This window comes from Sebastes fasciatus, chromosome 5 (assembly GCF_043250625.1).
Source record: "Sebastes fasciatus isolate fSebFas1 chromosome 5, fSebFas1.pri, whole genome shotgun sequence".
Lineage (NCBI taxonomy): Eukaryota > Metazoa > Chordata > Actinopteri > Perciformes > Sebastidae > Sebastes > Sebastes fasciatus.
The window spans coordinates 32,684,626-32,710,191 of NC_133799.1; the positions used below are offsets into that span (position 1 = coordinate 32,684,626).

Here is a 25,566-nt window from a genome sequence, read left to right on the forward strand (position 1 = left end):
CAGCACAGTGCACATCGACACTGGTGCGAAAACTAAAGTAGTGTTTCCTTTTAGGTGGTGCATCATCTCTCTCAAACCTGTTTTGTTCACTTGTGTTTCTGTCTTCAGGCTGCAGGAGTTGGAGGACCAATATCGCAAAGAAAGAGAGGAAGCCAACAACCTTCTGGAGAAGCAAAGACTGGTACAGTAATGAGCAGCTTTGTGTGCTGTTGAAATTCATCATTAAAGCCACAGGACGCTAGATCTAACTGTAATTGTGTTTTTTTGAGTATCTATAGGTATATTTTATTTTTTGCATGTATATACTTAAAGGGATAGTCTGGGTGTTTTGAAGTGGGGTTGTATGAGGTACTTATCCATAGTCAGTGTATTACCTACAGTAGATGAAACAGACAGGAGTTAACGCACTGAAGCAAAGCAATGTACTGCTGTGGACGGGGTCAGCAGCAAAATCAATTTTAGCCACCTAGAAGAAAGGCTCACCTAAAAAAATCAATATCAGTTTAAGTGTACGATGTTATTTAGAATATCTTCTCCACTTTACCTTGCAGTCGGACAGCCCTTTCTGATGGGGAACTGAAGCCGCTGTCTGTGCTCTCGCGAAAGCCACCAAACTCATACAGCATCTTAAATAAAAAATAAGCCACAATATATTTTTCCATGTTTTACATAAAACACATTATTATTTTTTAATGACCTTTGGTTCTCCATTTCAACGGTTATGTCAATCGACCGGACAGGTTACTCTCTGACATCTGTTGCTAGGTGGCTTGTGTTGACATGGATCTTCATTAATTAATTGTCTAGGATTATGAGAGCAAGCTGGAGGCTCTTCAGAAGCAGGTGGACCGTTACTATCCGGAAACCCTTGAAGAAGAGGAAGAGCCAGAAGAGGAAGGTAGTGTAAATGATTAGACACATACACATATCTATATGTTGGTGGTAAGCAAATCCTCACCAGATGATGGTGTTTTATCCTGTTTGCCCACAGTGCAATGGACAGAGAGGGAGAGAGAGCTGGCTGTGTGGAGCTTCCGTAAGTGGCGGTGCTACCAGTTCACCTCTCTCCGTGACCTGTTATGGGGGAATGCCATCTTCCTCAAGGAGGCCAATGCAATCAGTGTGGAGCTTAAGAAGAAGGTACAATATGTTGTCTTTTCAATTTATATCCACAGATTGATGTTATAATACAGCTCTCCGACCATCCCAATGCTTTTTGTGCTCCTGCAGGTCCAGTTCCAGTTTGTGCTGCTCACAGACACTCTCTACTCCCCCCTGCCTCAAGACCTATTGCCCCCAGACGCGAGCAAGGACAGAGAGAAGCGACACTTCCCACGCACCATTGTGGCTGTGGAGGTGCAGGATCAGAAAAATGGAGCCACCCACTATTGGACATTAGGAAAACTAAGGTACATGAACATGCACCAAGTCTAACCCTAACCCTTACACAACAATGATTTTAAAAGTATGATGCCAAAATATTGTTGATTATATTGTCATACAATATAATTATTGGCTGCTGGTTTTTTTTAACTAAAAAACATTCTCTTGAATAATTGTCTGCAAATATAAATGTCTACAAGCCTTTGATTAACAGTAGACATTTTTATAAAATGTGTTTTTGAGGGATAAATGTCACACTTTATAATAACCATTATTAATAAACGGTAAACGATAGTCAATTCAACTTAAGTTAATAGTTATTTTACTGTTAATGAACAATGCAATGATAATTAATAATGTATACTAATTATTTATAATGCTATAATTTATTTTATCATAAGTTTGCATAATGTGAATTAATTAGTTTATAAATTCTATATTGTATCATAGCTGACAGAAGACGTTGTGATTACATTAACAAACAATTTATTAACAGTTTATTGTTGAACACATTATAGCCTTTTATACACAATTTTAAGCATTTGTTAGTGATGCCAAATGATTTGTAAACCTTTAACAAATTGTTTGTAAAACATCTATAATCATTACATAGATGGATGGACCAGAAACCAATTATTAACCATTGACAAAGTATTAACTATCTATCTAAATAATGTTTATAGATGCTTTACAAAGTATTTATTAACCATTTAACAAGATATTATAATCATCAGTTGCAACGTTATAATAGCCATCCAAATAATGCGTATAGGCAGTTTACCAACCAATTATTAACCATTAACAAAGTGTTTCAAATATCTAGCTATGTAATGTTTATAGATGTTTTACAAACAACTTTTTAAAGGTTTACAAATCATCTGGTAGTCATGAACAAATACTTAATATAGTATATAAAATGTTACAATGTGTGCAACAATAAACTGTTAAAATAACATCAATTATAGCATTATTAATAATAAGTAAACATTATTAATTATTATTTCATTGTTTGTTAACAGTAAAATAACCTAACTAAAGTTTATTTAACTATCAATTTACCATTTGTTAATGATGGTTATTATAAAGTGTTACCAAAGTATTAATCCGTAATATCACAGTATTCACTAGAAGAACATTTCTTATCAACTCCATGCTGAGCTTCCTTTCAGTGCAATGACTTAATGTGGCATTTGTTGCTGCTTCTTGCAGGCAGAGGCTCGACCTCATGAGAGAGATGTATGATCGCGCCGCTGATGTGCCCAACAACACCGCTGAAGACGGTGAAAACGTGATGACAGGCGGCGACCCCTTTTATGACCGCTTCCCTTGGTTCCGTCTGGTTGGCAGGTAAATGCTGAACACCGTTGGCCCTATGCAGTATATGGACAGAACAGGAAGGCATTCACACTGAGCTCATACAAAGGTCAACAACAGCGAGCAAACAGAAGCCCAGTGTTTGTCATTCCGTTCAGGATAATGGGAGGCTGTCGGCCGCAACCACAACATATTGTGCATGTGGTCGACTGATGGACCATAATGACTGAGACACCAGCATGAAGTAGTCTGCAGCTAACTTCATTACGGTGTCATACTGAAGTCTGGTGTTCCCAGTCTGTGCTCTGAGTGCACCACTAGCATCCATTTCAATTTACTGGGCTTCATTTATCAAAAAACGTGATCACAAATTTGCACAAACAGCTTTTAAATACATTAACTGAGCATATTTGTATTCACAATAAACCCGTGCCATCGTCTCATAACTGATAAGTTTTAAAATCAGTACTGTCAATTTTTCAACTTTTAGATTCTATGTGCTTTATAAATGAATGAAGTCCTTTTTCTGGAACATTTGAGATCCACATTTCTTCAGTCCTCCTACTCAAAGCCTGCTGTTTCTTTCTCTCCCACGTTGGCACACAGCCTCCCAATCTCTTTGCCAACCTCTCTCTCTGTCTTTCTTGCAGATGAGTCCTACACACAGTCACATGGCCCTGTTATATAATATTCAGCATCAAGCCTGTAATGTCATTCAGCTCCTGCAAGACAAGCAAAAATGATTAGGCAGTAATCTGAAAAATGTCCCCTTGAAATATGTTGTTTGTCAGCTCATTTAGATTTTTACGGAAGCTCTGAGAGGCAAGTCAGAAAAAGAAATTCTGGTGATCCATTTCCTGATCTAAATGATTTTCTCTCCTGTGTTTATCACTTCCCTCAGGGAGGCGCTACAGGCCACTGTTCACTAAGACTAAACGGTTTACAAACAAACAAACAAACCCTCCTCACATACCACTGACATACCACTGACATGCATTACCAGGATTGTCTGCTGTTGTCCATTTATGTATTTTTCTGCAGAGAATAACATACTGAACAAATTCCGGCCTTGGTCGTGTGATTAAAACACCCTCTAATCTAATTTTAAGAACAGGTTTTGCCAGGATTATCTTTCTAAGTTACTTATTTTTCTCATCTGTGATAATGGGTGAAAAAAAATGTCAGGATCATTTTTCTAAGTGTTTGTTGTTGTAATACTCATTTTGGCCACAAGAGGCTGAAGTGCACCACTACCTTCATGCACTCTAAACATAAGCTACATATATTGTGTGTAGAAATGTATGTAAATTAAAACTCATTTGGAAGAAAACAACATGCTTTTAGTCCTATTTAGAACATGGGGTAGTGGTGCACTTCAGCCTCTTGTGGCTGAAATGAGTATTACAACAACAAAGATTATAAATATATACAGAAAAACAAGTTTTCACCTGCCAAAACTTTTCTTTTTCACCTGTTTTACAGATTACTTTTTTTAAGAAACTTAGAAAGATTATACTGGCAAAAACGTTCTTCTCCTGGTCTTCAGTCATAAACACAGGAGAGAAAACCATTTAGATCAGACATCACCAGATTTTTTTACCTGATTTTTCTTTTTCCAACTTGCCTCTCAGGGCTTCCGTAGATTTTCTATTTCTATTTCTATTTCTATTTCTATTTCTATTTCTATTCAATAAGTGAGTTATACTGGCATATCTGGCCAAAAGCACCACATCTAATGAATTTCAGTTCCCCAGACAAATTCTATATTAGCAATCAACTGAAGTTGGATGTAGCAGTTTTATTTGGAGTGTGTATTTGTACTACCAACGCACTGTAAGCTTACCAGTACAAACATAACTTCAGTATACTTGATGATGGAGGGCTTCTGATTTTACTATAGGCTTAAAACAAGCAGATGATGCTGTTGATCATCTGTGGGTCTTTTATAAATCAGTTTTCAACTCTAGAAGCCTAGATATATTGGATAGTTTAAAGTAAATATTTACGAGAGACAAAAAAACAGATACAGAACAATTTGAATGAAATAAATACAAATAAAATGATAAAATAAAACCTCAAAAACAAAATGAAGTGACATTAAGAAGCTATACACACAATACCTTTCATACACAAGATTATGAAAGAAATCCAGTTGTCAACTCTGGCAGCCATGATGAACAGTATGAATAATAAAAACTTTAAAGTGTATGCACTGTTATATATAATATATATGTAGTATACATACAGCAGATACAGCAGCAGTTATGGATAAATGAAAAAAAGAAGTAAATGATGACAACCCCACACCACCTACCAAGAGAGAGTTGGTGATCTCTAAGGGGTTAAACACATAATATAAAATCACCCAACCTTTCCCTAACCATATCTGGCTCCGTTGAGATCTGGAAGTTCTCTGTGGAAGTTAATCTTTTATCTATGGAGTGTCAATCATCATCTTCATGGTCTGGCACATTTAAATACTGTATATGGACTCTTGGCAAAGGCGGTTAAATACTTCTAAATACCTTCGTAGCTTGTCTCGCACTCTCCCATGTGTTCTCTGTGTCTCCACTGTGTGTACTGAAACAGACAGTGAAAGCGTCCAGTCAATATGGTGCTCTACCGCCCCTCTTGTTTGAACAAGTGTGTGCTCTCTATCTAACTGTTCTAACCTAGTTCCCATGTCTCTGGCTGCACCAGAAACCCCATTTTCAAGACATGCATGAGCGAGCGCATGAGTGACCCTACCCCATCCCCGACCCTCTCCAACTCTGAAATTACTGAGCTGGCCGACCCGCAGCGGGAGGGTCGAGGGGAGGAGGAGTTGGAGGAGTTTGATGACCTGGACGATGATATCTTTTTGGACGACCCGAGCTCGGAGCTCGGGGGAGTGGATGATGATGATGATGATGATGATGATGATGAGGGAGAGCTCTGCCGAGGCTCCGGCGAAGGCCTGGATCCCTTTTACGACCGCTCACCATTATTCAGTGTAGTGGGAAGGTTGGTGAGGTTTCGGGAGCATGCTGGTGGAGGAAACTAGCTCTTTCACGCTGAGACACAGGGTCTGTTTCCCTCGACAGACATCACTGAACACGCAGTACACAATGCAGATACAGTACAAGAGTGTCTTTTTGGTTTGCAGACAGAAATTTTCCATTGTACAGTCTAGTTAGGACGTAAGCTATAGTTGTGATATCACCATGGAGTTGGGGCATTTCAGTTGGATAGCTTCAGAAAACCAGTGTGGGAATTTAATTCATTTCATCTTCTTAAACACTTCCTGCTTGCTTAAGACACCGAGTCAAACTAGCCACTTTAGTTTCTAATCCCCGTGTCAGTGTCACTGTGTCTCATGTTTGAGACACAAATGTTCTCAAACAAAACCACAACACAGATTTTTTTTCACGAACATGATACTGAGTGGACACCGGAGTAGACATTTCTGGGCTTCAAGGTTTATCCTTGTCTTTCTATTTTTAATCTCATCAAATTTGACTGTTGCTTGATTTTCTTTTTTTTTTTTTTTTTTTTTGCAAATTGTTTTTTCACACTAACGTTGGCTAAATGCTTCTCCCGCATATTATTAGGGCTGCACAATTTTGAAAAAATATCTAATTGTGATTAATTCGTCTGATATAGCAATTGCGATTTGATTTGCGATTTCAGAGGGTATGATAATTATTACATCATTATTCTCATATTCATTGAAAAACATTAAAATGACTATGGTGTGATTTCTGCTGTGATCTGTACCAAACAAAGATGTTTTCTAAAGCCTGTACAATATGATGTGTAAGCCAGGACATCTCTGCAGCACCACAATATTTGTAAATTGCAGTGGGACATATTGCGATTTCGATAAAAATTTCGATTAATTGTGCAGCCCTACCTATTATAATTTGTAAAACAAGTCCTTTAAGTCATCCCAGGGTGGGTCAGTTCATACCACTTGTTTCCATGGAAATTCAAGCAAGGTTGATACTCAACGGCTGCTTGAGGTGTGTGTCTCACTTACTGTGTAGTGTGGCTAAAAGCAAACTAGTGGCTTTTACAGAAAACCGTTCACCAGCCAAAGCACTGACATGTCTCATGGAGTATATTCAGGTCTGATTTGCATAACACAGGAACCCACAGCGAAATGTTCTCACCACGCTGTGAAACCTGGATAAGCATGAAAGAGTCTGGAAATGATTCATATGAAAAGTGGTGTTCAAGGAAGACTCAAAATCTCAAGATGAAAGAGCTGGTTTCTACTGCAGCTGTCTCTTTTAGGCATGCCAGAGCACAAGTCTTTTCATTTTGATCTTTTTTGTCAATTTTTTACTTGAATACGTCTGATGATGAACTAGTGCCCCTCTTTTGCACAAATTAGCACTTCGACCCAGGAGGTGCACTTTGATTTCTGATGTCATTCGTTGTTTTTTTTTGTTTTTTTTGGTGTAGCACACAATAATATCAAGCTGTTGGCAGTTTTTTTATTCAAGCTGCGCCTTGTCCCGTATGATGATTTCTGTTCCATTTGCTTTTGATTCCTTTCAGTCGAGACGTTGAAAGCATTTTTGTTCACCCTTTTTTGTCCTGAGCATGCCTTCTTTGCACCTCACCAATCTTGTCATTAGCTTCTCCCTTTTTACACTCACCACCCTTAAATGTCTACCCCTATTGGCTCATGGGAAATGTGGTCCTTGACTGCAAGATCAAGATTGAGAAACCAAGAAATAGGAACATTTCTAGAGCAGTTGTTCCCACATTTATATTATCAAAAGTTAGCCTTTGTCACTACCCCTGAAACATTTTTCAAATCTAATTCAAATACAAAGTGCCTCAAGTGCTCATTTTGGCTCTGTACTTTTGATATAATGTAGAGTAGCGTTTTCATATGGAGGCACGTTCATGATATATATTATCATTAAGCAATGCAAAAAACATTATTCCAGGAATGGAATTGATTGCTAATCAGGAAATCATCTGCTGTCCAGCTTTGTAATGAGCTGGTTTCCAGTATTTTGCACTAATTTAAAGAACTCAAAGTTGACCCTTACACACATGCTCCTTAGCCTCACCAAGCTTTCATCAGTGCAATACAAAAGTTAAGGACTACTGCATGTGTCCCCTACTTGTCTTGATTATGTCATTATTTTAAGATGGTGAGGAAAAGCCCCCACAAAGCGATAGCAAAGGGCAGCCATGGCCATCGCAAGAGCAGTCCCAGCTTCTGTTTGGTTGCTTTGCAGCTCTGTGTTCTGTTGTCCAGTCCAGCGAAATGTTGTGTGAGCCTTTTCCTTAGCTCGGTTGTTTTTAATCTTTTATCATGTCTCTCTCTCTTTCTGCTTCCTATCCAGGGCTTTTGTCTATCTGAGTAACCTGCTGTACCCGGTTCCTCTGGTCCATCGCGTGGCCATCGTCAGCGAAAAGGGCGAAGTGAAGGGCTTCCTCCGAGTGGCGGTGCAGGCCATATCAGGTAAGGCTCGGATCCTCAGCCTCGCCCTCGCCCTCGTTGAGACGAAGTGCGCGAAGCGATTGAAATGACAGACTGTGTGTGACTTCTTGAGGGAGTGAAGTGAAGGTGCTTTGTGTTTCCCTCCAGCTGACGAGGAAGCTCCCGACTACGGCTCAGGAGTGAGGCAGTCAGGCACGGCCAAAATCTCATTTGAGGATCAGCAATATGAAAAGGTAGAGAAAAATCACTATACGTACAGTAGATCATACAGGATTCACCTGTGATATATACCAACATGCTAACCAGTCTGTTTTGCACCTTGCTTTTGCAGTTCCAGTCCGAGACCTGCTCTGTAGGACTGTCCCGTTCAGGGATCTCACAGGAGGAACTTCGTATCGTGGAGGGGGAGGGGCAGAATGCAGAACTTGTACCCTCAGCAGATGAGGTCAACAATAATACATGTGCGGGTAATCATATTTTGAGTGAATGGATACATGTTTTATGTATTTGAGACATTGGGCAACAACCTCCGAGTCTGAAAAGTTAAACCAATGTGGAAGTGTCCTAAACTTGCATTTTTTCTCATAGCCAGCAGGGGGCGACTCCTGATTGCAAAAAGACGTCAGATTGTATAAGAGTCTATGAGAAAATGAGCTTACTTCTCACCTGATTTATTACCTCAGTAAACATTGTAAACATGAGTTTATGGTCTCAATCACTAGTTTCAAGTCTTCTTCAATACAGCATGATGTTCATTTAGTAAATTATGGTCCCATTTAGAGTACAAAGCAGGGGATGCTATAGGGCGTGGCTATCTTGTGATTGACAGGCGTTGTCTGGTCTGGGAGTTGTCCTCGTTTTTCGTCTTAGAACTTTAACCCTTTCACAGTGTGTTTTCAGTTCATGAAAGTTAATTGTAAATGGTAAACGGACTTGCAGTTATATAGTGCTTTTCTATTCTTCCGACCACTCAAAGAGCTTTACACTACATGTCAGCATTCACCCATTCACACCCATTCATACACAGATGGCAGAGGCTAACATACAACGTGCCACCTTGCCCATCAGGATCTAATCTAAATACTCATTCACACAACGATGGCACAGCCTTCGGGAGCAATTTGGGGTTAAGTATCTTGCTTAAGGTCACTTCGACATGTGATCAGAAGAGTCGGGGGTCAAACCACTGACCTTTTGATTGGTGGACGACCTCTGAGCCACAGCCACCCCACATTTACAGATCAGCAGTTCACAAACCAATGGGTGACGTCATGGTGACTGCGTCCACTTCTTATATACAGTCTATCGTTTGAAAGGATGTGTGTAGTGTCCCACTCGGCCAAACAGTGGCCTAAATCTGGAACACTTAGCTGCTAGACTTATGCCAGACCGATGCTTTCTGCCTAAAAGACTCGTGATGGAATTAGCTCTGAGGGTCAAAACGGGGAGCGGGTGATACTTGGCCCAAATTAGCCAAAGTCAGTGCCCCAAATCCAAGCCAAACCTCATCCATCCATGGTTTACGCTGCCAGAAAACTACTGACAATCAGCTGGACTAGGCCATCAACCTGGAATGCCAACTTTAACCTGTGTCTGATTTTTATTTTGCGTTTCCTCACAGCTGATGCAGACGAGATGGAGGGTCCGCTGAAGAGTCCGGACGGCTCGCTTGACACAACTCTGGAGCACCTGAGGATTGGTAATGTTTTTACCTTCAGGGTGACTGTCCTGCAGGCCTCCAGCATCTCTGCAGAATATGCCGACATCTTCTGCCAGTTCAAGTAAGCAGTTCATCAAAAATGTTTCCGTTGTAAATTTTTCTAATGATTGTCAATATTTATCATTATGGAGGATGGAACCTGCCAAAATCAAAAATAAATAAATAAATCAACAAATAAATAAATGACTCAATAAATAAAGAAATATGTCATTAAATGTAGCAAAAATAATATTAAAAACAAATGTAGCTCTTAATTAATTGATAAAATGTGACATGAACAGCTATCTGGCTAGCATATAATCAATCTATGCACTATGACCCATATGCTCTGACCCCATGACACACGTTGAGTGACAGCCCCCTCATTTGCATAATGAGGCAGAAATGCATAAAGAAATTTAAAAAGAAATGTGTAAAGAAAAGAATACATAAATAAATAAATTTGGGGAAATCAATAAAGGGTGAAATGCTAAGGGAAAAGTTTGCCGAAATAAATGCATACAGACAGAAATAAATACAAACATTTAAAAGTAAACATAAAATGTATATATTTTTTAAAAATTTGCAAAAATAAATAAAAAAGCTAAAATAAATAAATAAAAAATAAATGCATAAATAAATAAATTCAAAACTTAATAAGAATAAATAAAACAGAAAATTTAACAGAAGAGTAAATAAATAACTAACATAATTAATACAAAGATAAATAATTAAAGAAGCAAGTTAAAACAGATATATCAATCTATTTCACATTTTATCAATTAATTAATTGCTACAATTATTTTTTATATATTTGCTACATTTAATGACATTCATTTATTTATCGAGTCATTTATTTATTTATTATTTACATTGGCAGGTTTTGTCATCCATATTATCATGTTCTTTTTACAGTTTTGCATGTAAATAATGCACTTTGGATTGATTTCAGTTTCATCCACCGCCATGATGAGGCCTTCTCCACTGAACCCCTGAAAAACACAGGCCGCGGCCCGCCTCTCGGCTTCTACCATGTGCAGAATGTAAGAAGTATCAGCCAGATCCTCTTCAAAGATGAGTTGTTTTGGCAGGTTTGAATAGGTGTTTTAACATCACGGTGTTGATTTTACAGATTGCTGTTGAAGTGACTAAATCCTTTGTTGACTACATCAAGACTCAGCCAATTGTGTTTGAAGTGTTTGGACACTACCAGAAACAGCCTTTTCTTCCACTCTGTAAAGACGTCATCAGGTACCAGGCTATGAACGATAGATCTGATTTACTGCACAGACAGAGATACAATGTACATGATTGTGTTTTCATTAAAATGACACATGATTGTTATTTCTACTACTAGTCCGCTACGTCCCTGCAGAAGACAGTTCCCACGAGTGATGCCTCTGTCCAAACCAGGTAAATAAACTCCTTGCGGAATACTTTGCTTGAATTCCACCATTTATTTATGTTGTATTGTCTTTGTACTGGTCTGTCTGCAAGTCATGTCATCTTAGCTTCATGTTGTTGGGTGTGAGCAGTTGACTCTGACGCCTCGCCGGAGCGGGAGAAATCGCTGGACCTGATCCGATACCTGGTCCCGGATGTGTTCAATGGGGCGCTGGTGGACTCGTTGTCAGGCCACGCTCTGTCTGCCGCTGGCTTGGCTGCTTCCTTCTTACTGGAAGGAAACGAGCTAGCTCAGCTGACAGCTCCGCCCACGTCTATCTGTTCAGTTATTAAAGCTCAGAAGCCGGGTTGGTTATTGATGTCGGATCCAAGAGAATCCTGTCACTGAAAGCCTTTTTATATCAAGTGTTTGTCTTAACCCACGTACTCCAAAGCCAAGCAGCTGTTACGCAACATTACAGTTAATGTACTGACTACTACTTCAAAGAACACAATGTGTTACTTTTATGTGGAGTCAAGCTGCTGTGAAAAGCATCAATTTTGCTGAAGTATTGCTCAAGCGTAATACTGAAGTCTTTCCAGCTATTAGGTCAATGTTCTGTAACTGACACTGTGGCATGTAGAGAGGGAGATAGTGTCCCAAAAAATGAACAGATGATTAGCATGTTTTATAGATTGTATTACAGTTACTACTGGTCACTGACTAGTAGAAGCTGTAATAGTTTTCAAAATGAAACTATTTGATATAAAAAGGTTGTTTTCTTGTGTCGGGATTCTGTTGGATTGGCTCTCTAGTGTTCTGTGTGTTTACTGTCGACCTGCGTGGTGGATTCTCCTTACAGTTCCCTCTTGTTGAACTGGATCACAGTGCCTTTCTGCTACAGTAGTCAGTCATGAAGACTACTTTCTCAGATCGGAATGCAAAATATACTGTACATTATACTGTGTATGTATTTATACACAGATAAGATAAGATAAGAGATTATTGATCTCCAGAGGGGAGATTCACATGTTACAGCTGTACAAAACAACAGTCCAAAACAGCTAAAGAACTATTTGAAATAATAAATACAACAAATTGTGCAAATATATATGTGCAGAACACATTCTATAAAATACTACATACGATATTTTTAATAATACTACATATTATGTTTGCTTGGGCTTGGGCCAAACTGTTGGTGAATCTTTTTTTCATGCAACTCTTAACTCCTTTTGGAGAACTACCTTAAATTGGAGGAATGCAGTTAACTCATTTTTTTTTATAAAACTGTCACTATATCCTGACAGTAGTGCATGAGACGATAATCTGTGAAAAAAAATCATGTTCATCTGCCTGAGAAAGTTTGCTCTGGCCAGCTTTAATCATTCCTACAAAACAATGACAAATCAACAACACGATACTGGTCAAGGAGTTTGTGCATATGCTTTTCCTCATGCACAGGATGCATTTATTACTACAAAGGGCTGTCCAGTAAAGGTTTACAAATACATGTGTACAATCTGAAACAACATAAGTTCAGTAAATTTAGTGGTATTCTCCTTTAAGAGAGGACTGCAGAGTTGCCTATAAATCCGCTGAAGGAAAGGAGCTCCTTCTACTCTCTTTCCCTGCATCACTGATTTCCTTTCTTCTTCCCTTTCTCTTTCCTCTGTAGGTTTAGAGCAGCTCCCTGCTTTTAGCCACTAGTCTACTCTCAGCCTGTCCTCCTGTCTTACACTCTCTTTCTCCTTTTTCGACACAGTACCTGCCACCAAGCTGACAGCTATGACCCGCCCGCAGGCAGGACCCTGTCACTGCAAATATGATCTCATGGTGTTCTTTGAGATCTGCGAGCTGGAGGCCACCGGAGAGTGAGTATCCCTGGGTCACCCCTCGCCAAACATCTAGTTTGGAATGATTTGGCAGAGCTTTCTATGAAATATTTATTTCATTATTATTGTTAAGGAATAGTTATAATGATCCTGAAAAACTTTGGACTAAATGTCTCCAGTACCGTTGATCCCTTGGACATGACCAAATCACTGACGCTTGTTTTCATCTGTGTCCTCCCAGATACATCCCTGCAGTGGTGGACCACAGAGGAGGGATGCCTTGTCACGGCACATTCCTACTGCACCAGGTATGTCAGTCACACTGTGAGCAAATATAATATTTGGAATATTTAAATTGAACTGAACATAACCACACCTCTTTTTCTTTCTGTCTTTGCTGCCTGTCTTTTCTTGACAACCACAGGGCCTCCAGAGGAGAGTCGCTGTTACCATCGTACATGAGTCAGGAGGTGACATGGAATGGAAGGACATCCGTGAGCTTGTTGTGGGTAAGTTCAGGCTTTCTTAACCTGAAAACCAAACATCGCACCAACAGTGGTTATGCCTTGTGTATGAGCTGTTCTAACTGAGGCACCTGTGCCTTCCTAGGTCGTCTCCGCAACACCCCTGAAGCTGACGAGACCATCATTGACCCCAATATTCTCTCTCTCAACATCTTATCCGCTGGGTACGTCAGGCCCATGCAAGATGACCGGTACGTAATGGTGCAGACATTTCAAACAGTCACATCTTTGCAAATGGAATATAACACTGGGCCAGCCCATCTTTTGTAGGCTTTATTACATTTTCAATATATATGGTCGCTGGGAATTCAATATTAGTGGCCATGTTTAAGGTTGTGGCAGCTTGGCTGAATTTGGAAACCACTCTATGGGTCTGACTTTTATGTCAACAGCAGTGTTATCTGAGGACCTCACTTTTATTACTGTTGTGGCAGCTGCTACACTGGAACACGGCACACAGGCAAATGCATGCAGCATGGCAGAAGAGGCACTATATTGAATGTTATAACAACTTCTTTTGTTATCTTTTATTATTGTGTCTGGCTGCATGAGTTTAGCTCCCTCTCTCTGACTGCAGGAGGCCACTCATGAAACATAGAGAGTGACCATGAGCAAAGTGAATCAAGGAGTTATTTAAGAGCAGTTTTTGAAACCGAAGTCTGCCACATCAGCAGTTATGAATTCACTCGTCCATGCTGGCCGTGCGACCCTCCTTGGTGTTAATCTGTGCTTTTTGTTCGTTTAATTGTCGTCGTTGCACCTACATGTTGCATCTCACCTCGTTTATCACCTCACCTCTAACCCATCTCACCTCTCAGCCACGATCAGAGCTACTAACCCCAACGCTGACCTGCTTACAGACTACAAGAGCCTCACATTTTAACCAAGCACCCTCAAGTCACTGTATCTCAGGCCTTCATTAATTAATACAGTAGCACACCAATATGAAATTCAGATGCTCGTCTTTCTAACTCCAGCAGCATGTTTCACTGTGTAGTGTAAATTCACTAACAAACCTTAAACTATCTGTATTTGGACTCAATATGATGCCATCCATTGGACATACAACATACCATCATCACTTTATTGAATCCCTTGATTAACTCTTGACATTTCACAGACTGGAGATAACAATGAAACAAGTGTCTGTCATGCATTGACCTAATATAATGTCTAATTTGAAGCCGTGTCATTGCTAATGTCATACTGAAATGAACACAGAATGTTTTACTAACATCATAAAATCCACCAAAGGACAAAAGAAATTAGGTAGCTTCTTGTGACTATGACATCTTATAGCAAAAAATATGTACTGTATGATTAGAAGTGTGTAATATGGTGTATAATAGTATTATTTGTTGTTCTGCAGCTAGCCAATAGAGGGCAGTATGGTTTCTTTTAAGAAAAGCATCCCCATAATAGAACTTGTGTCATATGTTATATTGATAACATGTTTATTCAAGAAATACAGTAATTACTGGCATAAAAAGCCACTATTGAACCTTCACTGGTTTGTCTTTTAACATCCCAAATCACTTACCATCAACATCACCACTGTGTGGTGGCACGATAACTCTTAGGTGGTTGCATGTATCATACTATATATGTATTATATGGACAAATATCAGTGTAGATTTTATATTAATGCCCTTTAGTCAAAATGATTACATTATCCAAGTTCAGTTTATGAAAGCTGTAAAGTATTTTTGCCATTTAACTTATATGATTTTGGTGACATTCTGCTTTTGGCTCATTGCTTAATCCCTCCAAAAAGCCTAACAACACCAGCAACACCACCACCACCACCACCACCCAGACCTGAGTTTACTGTACCTAAAGCAACCAAACGCTCCATGCAACACTGTCCAGCGGCCCTGCTCGACTAGCCTTTCTTTCACCGTGGTGCTGCACCCTTATGGGCCTTTCACACAGAACGCAGCGACGGCACCACTGCGCTCTGAAACCCATTATTTCCGATGGCTTGCGCAGCGCACAGCTTTTCTCTGCTCGTGGTGCGCTGTGCCCAAAGTTCAACCAGTCTGAACTTTGGGTTCAGCGCACTGAACCAAGCAGCGAGCGCAGCACAATTCTATGTGAAAGGCCCTTAAGGGTTTTCAGCCCCCAATGTTTGTTCAGTTATGGTCTCAATGGCCAAGAATTGTCTGTAAAGGGCTCAGCACCGGGTCAGGCTGCGGTCTAGTGCGGTCTCTGTTCAGTTTACCAGAAACTAACATCAAGGTATATATGGATGCTAACATTTTTCTCCCTCCAGTCCACTAACGGAATGTTGTTTTTTGCTTTTGCAGACAGTTTCTTGATTCGGACATGCCTAGGTATATTATTTTGCCTCTCTTCTCATGCTCTCTTAAGTTACACACACACACACACCTCATCTTTCTAACTTCCTGAACATCCTCATTCCTACTCAGCCTCCAGTGATTTCGTTACCCTCTCTCTTCCTCTGCCATTACTGTCAGCAATTCATCTGTGCCTCTTTGTTTTCTCCCTCTCATCATGAGAAGTGAGGGGATGTGGTTCTGCATGTTCTCTTGCTGCGCTGGGTGTGTGTGTTTGAGCTGTTATCAGGCTGCGGTTTATGACGGACAGGGTCTGCATGGCTCGCTTTGCTTCACGTGGACTGTCCTTGGCTGTGTCTCTGCTGGGGGTGTCGTGGGGCCAGTATCACACTCTCTGTTTCCACTTCAGCTGTTGCTGCAGGAACTATCTGATGAGGCTGATTTTAGGAAGTGAACAGTCAATATTTGGTCACTCTTGCATTTGTCTTTTGGATAGAAACAGGGAATTTTAAAATGTTGCAGACATTTTTAAAAATATCTTTTTACTCTGTCCTTCTCCTTAATTGATTACAGATGTTGATTTGTCCCCAGATTAAATGTGAAAATCAGCAAAATCACATCCAACATGATTGTGCCATGGATTGTGCTCCCTCTGATTTACAGTGGTTGTACTGGAAACAAGACTCGGTCAAAACTGAGTATATGGCTGCACTGCGTATGGTCAGTCTGTGAATTTGTGGCTTCACAAATAGTCAGTTGTCATGTCTATAATGTTAATCCAATGGTACATGTCCACCAGGGCCGGGTGAGGACACTAGGGGACGCGCTGCTTGCTCCACTCAACTAGATTCAAGCGGTGACGTAACTTCTCGTGGAATGCACCTGATTGGTCCCTGGTTTTCTGCTTGCCGTTTCAAACAGGAAACAAGATCTTAAACATTCTGTTATGCCGTCTAAACAATCCACCAAAATCTACTTCTGGAACCATTTTAAGCGAGAAATAGGCGATGCCTCTGCTGAATCTCGTTTAATTTTAAAACTCGATCACCTAGTTCCACAGCTTGGTCCAGGTTTCGTGAACTGGACGCATCGTGTAAAGTTGCGATTTTTCAACTTTATGCAAATACAGACCCTTTCCAACTCAGCAGTTTCCCATCATACACTAGGCAACTGCTTCTCCTGCTTTCCATAGCAAAATGAATGGAAAGCGTTGCAACGCCCTCCGTCACCGGATCTGGTGGAAATGCACCGATAGAGGAGCACTCGCGCCGGTGATTGGAACCGCTGACATGCCCCCCCCATAAAACGTAAACAAAGGACTGTTCCCGCCTTTTCATTTTGAAAGAGCAATCGTGTAACTTCATCACTCGTGATACACGTCCACAGTGGCGTTTTTTAACGTGAGGGATCGCCTCACTTCCCAGCATTGGACACTTGATGGGCTGCCACTAGACACCTGATTGGACGAACACTTTCCCTCTTGGGCTGCTGCTCCCAGCTTTCAAACTGGAACCAACACGGCGGCTCGTTTGGAAATTTTCTTCTCTTATGTCATGAAAGTATTACACCAAAATGTGTTTCTGGAAATATGTTGTGCTAGAAATAATAATAATAATAATAATAGCTTGGATTTATATAGCGCCTTTCATGAAACCCAAGGACGCTTAACAAAGACATAAATAAACACAACAAATGTAACAGTAGCTAGAGGCCATAGGCCTTGGTGAAGAGGTGGGTTTTGAGGAGTCTTTTGAAGGTGTCCAGAGATGGTGCGTTGCGGAGCTCTATGGGGAGAGAGTTCCAAAGTGTGGGGGCTGTCACACTGAAGGCTCTGTCCCCAAAAGTTCGCATTCTTGTGTGAGGGATGGAGAGCTGACCCGTGCCTGAGGATCTAAGGTTCCGGGGCTGTGTGTAAGGGTGGAGGAGGTTAGATAAATACTGAGGAGCCAGGGCGTTGAGGGATTTGTAGGTGAGGAGGAGGATCTTGTAGGTGATGCGGGACTTGACCGGGAGCCAGTGGAGGTGGATGAGGGTGGGGGTGATGTGCTGCCAGGGCTTGGTGCGGGTGAGAACCCTGGCAGCCGAGTTTTGCACATACTGGAGCCTGTCCAGGGCTTTGCTGGGAACCCCGGACAGAACTCCATTGCAATAGTCCAAACGGGAGGTGACGAAAGCGTGGATGAGGGTTTCTGCCACAGAGTCAGAGAGTGATTGCCGGAGACGTGAGATGTTTTTGAGGTGGAAGAAGGCGGATTTGGTGATGGACCTGATATGAGATTGGAATGATAGTGTTGGGTCCAGGATGACACCCAGGTTGCGGACTTCCGAAGATGGGGAGAAGGAACAGCCGTCAACGTCCAGGTGGAGATCTCCAACCTTCCGGAGCAGGGCCTTGGGAGCCACAACCATGAGCTCGGTTTTGTTGCTGTTGAGTTTTAGGAAGTTTGATGACATCCAGATTTTTATTGCATGTAGGCAGTTTACAAGTGACTGTGGGGGTAGCTGGGTGGATGGTTTGGTGCTGAGATATAGTTGTGTGTCGTCAGCATATGAATGAAAGCTGAGACCGTGGTGGCGGATGATCTGACCAAGTGTAGCATGTAGATGGTGAAGAGGAGGGGTCCCAGCACAGAGCCTTGAGGTACGCCATGGTTGACTGGGGCCGGGGTGGAACTGGAGTCTCTGATGGTGACAAACTGTTTTCTGTTTGTGAGGTAGGACTGAAACCAGGAGAGAGCTGAACCGGTGAGGCCAAGGTAGTCAGATAGGCGGGTGAGGAGGATGGTGTGGGAGACTGTGTCGAAGGCAGCTGAGAGGTCCAGGAGGACGAGGATGCTGATGTGACCAGAATCTGCAGCGATGAGGAGGTCATTTGTGATTTTGATGAGGGTGGTCTCTGTGCTGTGGTGTGGTCTGAAGCCAGATTGAAACGTTTCGTAGAGCTCATGGTTGGCCATATGTTGATGGAGTTGGGCGGCCACTGCTCTTTCCAGAATTTTGCTCAGGAAAGGGAGGTTGGAGATCGGTCGGTAGCTAGAAATGAGCCATGCAGTTGCTAAATCTGTCTTTATTTGGGATCGACGACGGTTAGTTTAAGAGTTTCTCGTGAGTTTCCAGAGGAGGTGAGTGGAGAGGGTGGTAGTGATCCAATATTACAGCACAGTTCATTTGAAACATCAAAAGCAAAGAGATGCATCCTGTCCAGCAACAAGAATATTCAGAAAATGCTGCTCATTGCTAGTCAATGCTGCTCGTTTTCTCCACTCTGTTTATTATTTTCATATTGTTGACCTTTGCAGTGCAGCAATATTTTGAATCCATGGATATGATTTTGTTAGTTACGTCTAATGCCAAGAGAGGGAGAGAGATTACTTCCCATCACAGCTACAGAATATTATTATTATATAATATATAACAGGAACACTAGTCATCCACTATTACTCAAGTGCCGCAATATGGATCACATCATTTACTGTACCCACTCTGGCACGTTATTAAAATGCAGCCATTAAAAAGTAATCCAGTGAACCATTACCTCACCAGTAGCACTTTGCTCAAAATTGCTGCAATGTTGTGAATATTTAGAAATCTCGTACCTCAGCGGAACTCTGCCAAACACCAGAAACAAACGGCTCCTCACATGTTTCGCCAGCAGCATGACTTCAATCCTGGCTCCCGCGTTTTTAGGAGGTAGTAAAACACAGAAAAGCACATGTTGGTGTAGCGCAAAAAGGAAATTGCTTCCTTGTAGAGTAAGAGAACACTTTTCTACTACTGGGAAAGAAGTGCACATGTGTACATGTATGAGTGTGTGTGTGTTAATGCACTTGCTAATTACTTAAAAAGCAGGCAATCTCTACACTGAATCCCCTTTATTCAAAGCCGCAGCGAGCTCTCTTTACTACAGATTCAACTCAGTTTGTTGCTTTCTTCTGGGTGACACATTGTTCACTTTCCCACAAGGTCACCTCAGTCCAAAGCCAATGGGCCCAACATCTGAACCTCATGAAGAGTCCATTCAGCCTGTTTTTTACAGCTTACAGAAACATTAGTTTCCTTTTACAATTCATGCTTGGATTATCTTTTTTTTTTTTTTTTATTTAAGGCTGTACCGGGAATCAGGCCAGAGGAATAACTGGTTTCACTGTGTGATTATTTCCCCTCGGGGGACACGCGGGGGAAAAATCGTGTACATTAACGTATGGAGTAAATCAGAGGTGTAACAGAAAGCAGCATTGTTTTGCCTGAGGAATGGCCATGTGCTGTTATTTTACCTTTTCAACGGTAGAGCAGGATGAGAGATCGCAACGAGTCGATCAGCACCTTCCACAGGATTTCTCTTCTAGGTGAGCGGCACCGTCCGTGGCGTTGGTGTTTACATAATGAGATAACAGTGTGATAAAAAAAAAGACAAACACCAACCCAGCCACACAAGAGCACAACCACTACATACTTCCTGACTCTCACTTTCTATTCTTTTGCTGATTTCTTCTTTCTCACAGCATTTCCTTGGGAATTGACCATAGGTATTTCAATGCTCTGTCCCTCATTTCGTCTGGCTGTCTCTCATCCCTCCCCCCTCCCAACTTCCTTTTTCTGTCCTAATAGTCATCTCCGCTCTCTTTGCTTTTCTGTCAACTCAGTCAGCCTGTTGCATGCAATATTTCATTGGCACTTTTGTTGTACTGAGATTTTAGGAATACTTACTACAATGTTTGAATATTGTATAATGCTAATAGTAAATTGCATATAAATGTTTTTTTACAAATCATATTATGTTCTCAGTGTATCAAATGAGGTTTTAGTCCACATCTTTGTGTTTGTGAAATATTGTGAATATTATTGAAGTCTCTGTTGTTAGGTTGACTTTAGCATGGGTGCTAATTTGTTGTTTAGAATGACTTCAATGTTGACTGCTGATTCATTTTCTTGGCGTCTTGTCACTCGGATCACCTCAGGACTTTCTACCGCTTCGAGGCCGCTTGGGATAGCTCCATGCACAACTCCCTGCTACTAAACCGAGTCACTCCATACGGGGAGAAGATCTACATGACCCTCTCAGCCTACTTGGAGGTACAGCACAGTGCCTGCGTTCATGAGAGAGTAGCTCTTACAGAGTCAGGGGTCGTGTGTGAATTACTATACAGGTTCAATATCAGAAACCACTCTCTTATCACTTGCAGATGGAGAACTGCACCCAGCCCGCAATCGTAACCAAAGATATCTGTATGGTGTTTTACTCTCGAGACACAAAGCTCTCAGCCTCCCGCTCTATCCGAAACCTTTTTGGTACTGGAAGCCTGAGAGCAGCAGATGGGTGAGTTTCATACTATGAAAAACATTGTGTATCTCCTGTGTTCTCTGTTGATAAAGACATCTGTATTTTTCTTCTTCTAGTAACCGTGTAACTGGAGTTTATGAGGTCAGCCTGTGTAACCTGGCAGATGCAGGAAGCCCAGGTGAGGGTCAAGACAAAGTTACCAATTTGTATTAAACTCAAATCTGCTACATTTCTAACCCTGCACCCAACCACTCCAGGTATGCAGAGGAGACGCAGGCGGGTGCTGGACACCTCAGTGGCCTATGTCCGTGGGGAGGAGAACCTGGCTGGTTGGAGGCCCCGCAGTGACAGCCTCATTCTGGACCACCAGTGGGAGCTGGAGAAACTCAGCCTCCTCCAAGATGTGAGGGCGTTCATTACTTTTCTTTTATAGCATAAGCTACTTGTATTAACACCTGAGGACAGATGATACTGGCCCTCATTTATTGAACCTAGATGTATCAAAACATAGGCGTCTAAATCATTTATTTCTTAAAACATCTAAATGAATGGAGATTTGGTCATTGGAATCTGGGTAGGAGACAATTAGATTTGGTAGAAGACGATAAAATCTGGGTAGAACAAGAACAGATGTGGGTAGAAGACGATAAAATACGAATAGAAGACGATCAGATCTGGGTAGAAGACGATAACATCTGGGTAGAAGACAATCAGATCTGGATAGAATAAGAACAGATTTGGGTAGAAGAAGATCAGATTTGGGTAGAAGACGATCAGATCTGGGTAGGAGACGATCAGATCTCGGTAGAAGACGTTGTGATGTAACTGCAGAAAACTATGAGACATCCAGGCTATGATCTTCAGAAAACAATTATGTAATGTAGCCAAATTGGAAAGTTCCTCCTGGTTTCACAAATAGATACAACTGGATATCATCGGCATAGCAGTGATAAGAGACACAGTCACTGACGGATAAGGGAGCATGGAAAGGAAGAATAAGACAGGACCCAGGATAGATCCTTGAGGAACTCCACAGGTCAGAGAAGCACAGTCAGACAGTTTGTCAGCAATAATGCATACAAATAAAATAAGTTATGATTAGAAAAATAGAAAGAAAACCATTCAAGAGCTATACAGTACCACATATCCCAACCCACTTCCTCATAAAATATTATGATTTATGGTATTAAAAGCAGCTGTGCCGCTGATGGAAACCAGACTGGAATTTGTCAAATAAACTGTTTTCCAAAAGCAGACAACTTTCTCTAAGTTTCAGCAAGGATCATTGATTGTGATGTCCCCCCCACCCCCATTCTCTCAGGTGGAGAAGACCAAACATTACCTCCTGCTGAGGGAGAAACTGGAGTCTACCATGTTAATGGGCCAGGAGTCCCTGCAGACCTGCGTCACTGACGAGCTGAGTGAGTCCCCTCAGCCCCCCGAGGTTGACCAGGAGGTCAGCTCCAGCTCTGAAATCACCACTGAGAGGCAGAGGGAGCTTGCTGCCAAGGTCAGCCATCATTACTTAGTGAATACTCAATTCCATGTTTGACTTAAGTGCAGTCTCGCTTGTATGTTTTTGATTTATTTTCACTATAATTCCATCCATAAGTAACACAATGACAGAATGTATGACTATTTTGGTTTCATACACTTTCTGTAATAAACATCTAAAAGCAAAAATCCTCTCATATGGGGGACCCTTGGACAAAATCTTATCAAATAGGGATCTGTGGTCCAATTTGTTTTAGTTTAGGGGTTCTTGACCTGAAAAAGTTTGGGAATCACTTCCTTAATGTATATGCATTTAAGTCAATTAAAGTCACTACATAATCTATATAGATCAAGTCAAAATACTCATAGTGCATTTTTATGATATTAAAAATGTGATTTTACTTATCTTGTACTGTATCTTACCTTAGAGGACATTTTAAAGGGGACATATCATGCTCATTTTCAGGTTCATACTTGTATTTTGGGTTTCTACTTGAACATGTTTACATGCTTTAATGTTCAAATAACACTTTATTTTTCTCATAATGTCTGTCTGAATATACCTGTATTCACCCTCAATTTGAAATGCTCTGTTTTAACGCCTGTCTCTTTAAGACCCCTCTCAAAAAAAACAGTCTGCTCTGATTGGCTTGTGAGAAAAATATGGTGCACCTTTGCAGAAGTAATTCTCAAGCTGTGGGCGGTATATACCAATGAGCCTGCATATCACATAGGAAGGGGAGCCAAACCTGAATAGCTTGATGAATCACATGTTTTCTGATCGAGGCAGCCCACAAAAAACTGACTTTGTTGTGTAATTTCACATTTTGTGGGTTGGTAGGCACTCCACAAGTGTATGTGCACTGAAAAAGTGAGTTTTTCATGATATGTCCCCTTTAATCTCTTTGACCTTTCTACACACAGTGTTTGCGGCTGCTCACTCACTCCTTCAACCGAGAATACAGCCATGTGTGTGTCAGCGCCAGTGAAAGCAAGGTAGTGCTCAAACACTCAAATTCAAACCTACACGTGGAAAAAAACATAATGTCTGTTGATTGGTTCCTCACAGTTGAGCGAGCACCTGTGTGTTTGTGTGTGTTACAGATCTCAGAGATGTCCGTCACAGTGCTCAGAGACTCCACTTCAATCTCTGCTCTCAACACAATCATACCCTCGTCAACATGTCCTTCGCTGGTTGAGGGTTGCTATGGCAACGCTGAACTCAGGTCAGTGCTGAGACATACTTGTATGGTTATTGTTATGTATTCAGTAGCCATGGTAGCCTTTTTTTGTGTGTGGCAGTCTGGATTAGCTACATTTTGTGTATTGCAGACTGTGTGTTCATCTTTTCTTTATCTTGAATAAATAATGTTTGGCAGTGTGATAACATGATGCACTAGGATACTAGGGCTCATAGGCCTCTTGTTTCTGTACTGCAGACCCCCTATGCCTCGCTCTCGTGCCGTCAGCCCCAGTCCTGACACGCAGCAGGACGCAGAGGCCAAGAAGTCCGTCAACGGAGCCTCTGAAACCAAACTACGGATCCGCAGATTTGTCCCTGATATCCAGGAGATTAGAGTCAGGTGAGTCTGCCACAGTGACTTCTTCACTTTGTGCCATACTTGCCAACCTTGACACCTCAAAAGTAGGGAGGATTTTTAAACCAAAGTGGGAGGGGTGTAGGTCCTCCCCCAGAAAAATGTGAGTTTCAGAGACTTTGTTTCCTGCATTCTGGTGACTTTTAAAGAATGAAAATAACAAAATAAAAACTACACTGCAACAGAATCAGGTTTATTTCGCCAAGTATGTTCATACATGGAATTTGACTCCGGTTTTATGCAACTCTCTCAATGTATTTACACAGAATAGAAATAACAGAGTACAATAATACAATAATGAAAATTAAAAAAATAAAACAGCATTTCTATGTTAAATAGGCCTATTTTTTAATTTTTACTATTAATTCTCAGGTAAGAAAACTGAGTAATTTACCACTCTGGCATGAAATTTAACTAATAGTCATCAGTTTTTATTCATTCATATGGAAAATTTACCATAAATCGAGAGAAATATGGGAGAATTGGGACCGCGTCAGGAAACTGGCAGGGCAATGAAAAACGGAAGTCTCCTGGTAAAATCGGGAGGGTTGACAAGTATGCTTTGTGCTGTTGCTTTTGCGCTGTAGAGACATTTTTCTTGGTTTCACATGTGGTTATATTTCTCTATTTTTGCAGCCCCATTGTGTCAAAGAAGGGTTACCTACATTTCTTGGAGCCACACACTAACGGATGGGTGAAGCGCTACGTCGTTGTGCGGCGGCCGTATGTATACATCTACAACACAGAGAGAGACTCCGTGGAGCGGGCTATCCTCAACCTCTCCTCGGCCCAGGTGGAGTACAGCGAGGACCAGCAGGCAATGCTGAAGGTTGGTGATTAACCAAACTCTCCTTTCTGCTCTCTCACTAGTGAAAACCTCAGGTCTATGGTATAATAAGCTTCTTTTTTTGTATCTTTCTCCAGACCCCGTACACATTTGCCGTGTGCACAGAACATCGTGGAATATTGCTTCAAGCTATTAATGACAAAGAGATGCACGACTGGCTGTATGCGTTTAACCCTCTCCTTGCTGGAACTATCAGGTAAAAAATAATAACCGGGAACTTTGAGCAAATATAATAAACAGTTATTTTTTCTGAAACTGACTATATCTATGTCACTATATAAAATGAGAAAGTTTGTGACCCGGCCGCCATGTTGAAAACAGTCAAGCCAAAACCAAACACCAGCCAGAGCAAACTTTCTCATTTTACAGCTAAACAGTACACTACAAGATGTTTCTGAAAACATTTGAGGAGAGAAATAGGCATGACAGTAACAAAATATGCCCTACTGTCAGGATATAGTGACTGT

The 25,566-nt window shown here is 41.2% G+C and overlaps 1 protein-coding gene across 20 annotated transcripts in view; it reads left to right on the forward strand.

The window, feature by feature from the left end:
• The window catches only part of kif1aa (kinesin family member 1Aa), a 53,335-nt gene that overhangs the window by 24,106 nt on the left and 3,663 nt on the right, over nucleotides 1–25,566 (forward strand). For 4 of the 20 annotated variants that reach the window (XM_074636536.1, XM_074636535.1, XM_074636542.1 and 1 more), the window contains 29 exons: nucleotides 109–181; nucleotides 808–898; nucleotides 992–1,140; nucleotides 1,231–1,409; nucleotides 2,593–2,730; nucleotides 5,398–5,700; nucleotides 8,043–8,161; nucleotides 8,267–8,373; nucleotides 8,472–8,601; nucleotides 9,762–9,921; nucleotides 10,792–10,882; nucleotides 10,972–11,090; nucleotides 11,197–11,252; nucleotides 12,989–13,097; nucleotides 13,300–13,366; nucleotides 13,483–13,567; nucleotides 13,668–13,773; nucleotides 15,889–15,915; nucleotides 20,382–20,405; nucleotides 20,838–20,952; nucleotides 21,063–21,196; nucleotides 21,277–21,338; nucleotides 21,418–21,563; nucleotides 22,482–22,670; nucleotides 23,579–23,650; nucleotides 23,759–23,880; nucleotides 24,094–24,237; nucleotides 24,889–25,081; nucleotides 25,177–25,295. In XM_074636536.1, the coding sequence (XP_074492637.1) occupies nucleotides 109–181; nucleotides 808–898; nucleotides 992–1,140; nucleotides 1,231–1,409; nucleotides 2,593–2,730; nucleotides 5,398–5,700; nucleotides 8,043–8,161; nucleotides 8,267–8,373; nucleotides 8,472–8,601; nucleotides 9,762–9,921; nucleotides 10,792–10,882; nucleotides 10,972–11,090; nucleotides 11,197–11,252; nucleotides 12,989–13,097; nucleotides 13,300–13,366; nucleotides 13,483–13,567; nucleotides 13,668–13,773; nucleotides 15,889–15,915; nucleotides 20,382–20,405; nucleotides 20,838–20,952; nucleotides 21,063–21,196; nucleotides 21,277–21,338; nucleotides 21,418–21,563; nucleotides 22,482–22,670; nucleotides 23,579–23,650; nucleotides 23,759–23,880; nucleotides 24,094–24,237; nucleotides 24,889–25,081; nucleotides 25,177–25,295 (3,429 nt within the window). The remainder of the gene's footprint in view (nucleotides 1–108; nucleotides 182–807; nucleotides 899–991; nucleotides 1,141–1,230; nucleotides 1,410–2,592; nucleotides 2,731–5,397; nucleotides 5,701–8,042; nucleotides 8,162–8,266; nucleotides 8,374–8,471; nucleotides 8,602–9,761; nucleotides 9,922–10,791; nucleotides 10,883–10,971; nucleotides 11,091–11,196; nucleotides 11,253–12,988; nucleotides 13,098–13,299; nucleotides 13,367–13,482; nucleotides 13,568–13,667; nucleotides 13,774–15,888; nucleotides 15,916–20,381; nucleotides 20,406–20,837; nucleotides 20,953–21,062; nucleotides 21,197–21,276; nucleotides 21,339–21,417; nucleotides 21,564–22,481; nucleotides 22,671–23,578; nucleotides 23,651–23,758; nucleotides 23,881–24,093; nucleotides 24,238–24,888; nucleotides 25,082–25,176; nucleotides 25,296–25,566) is intronic. The other 16 variants (XM_074636547.1, XM_074636548.1, XM_074636549.1 and 13 more) reach the window with 12 other exon arrangements.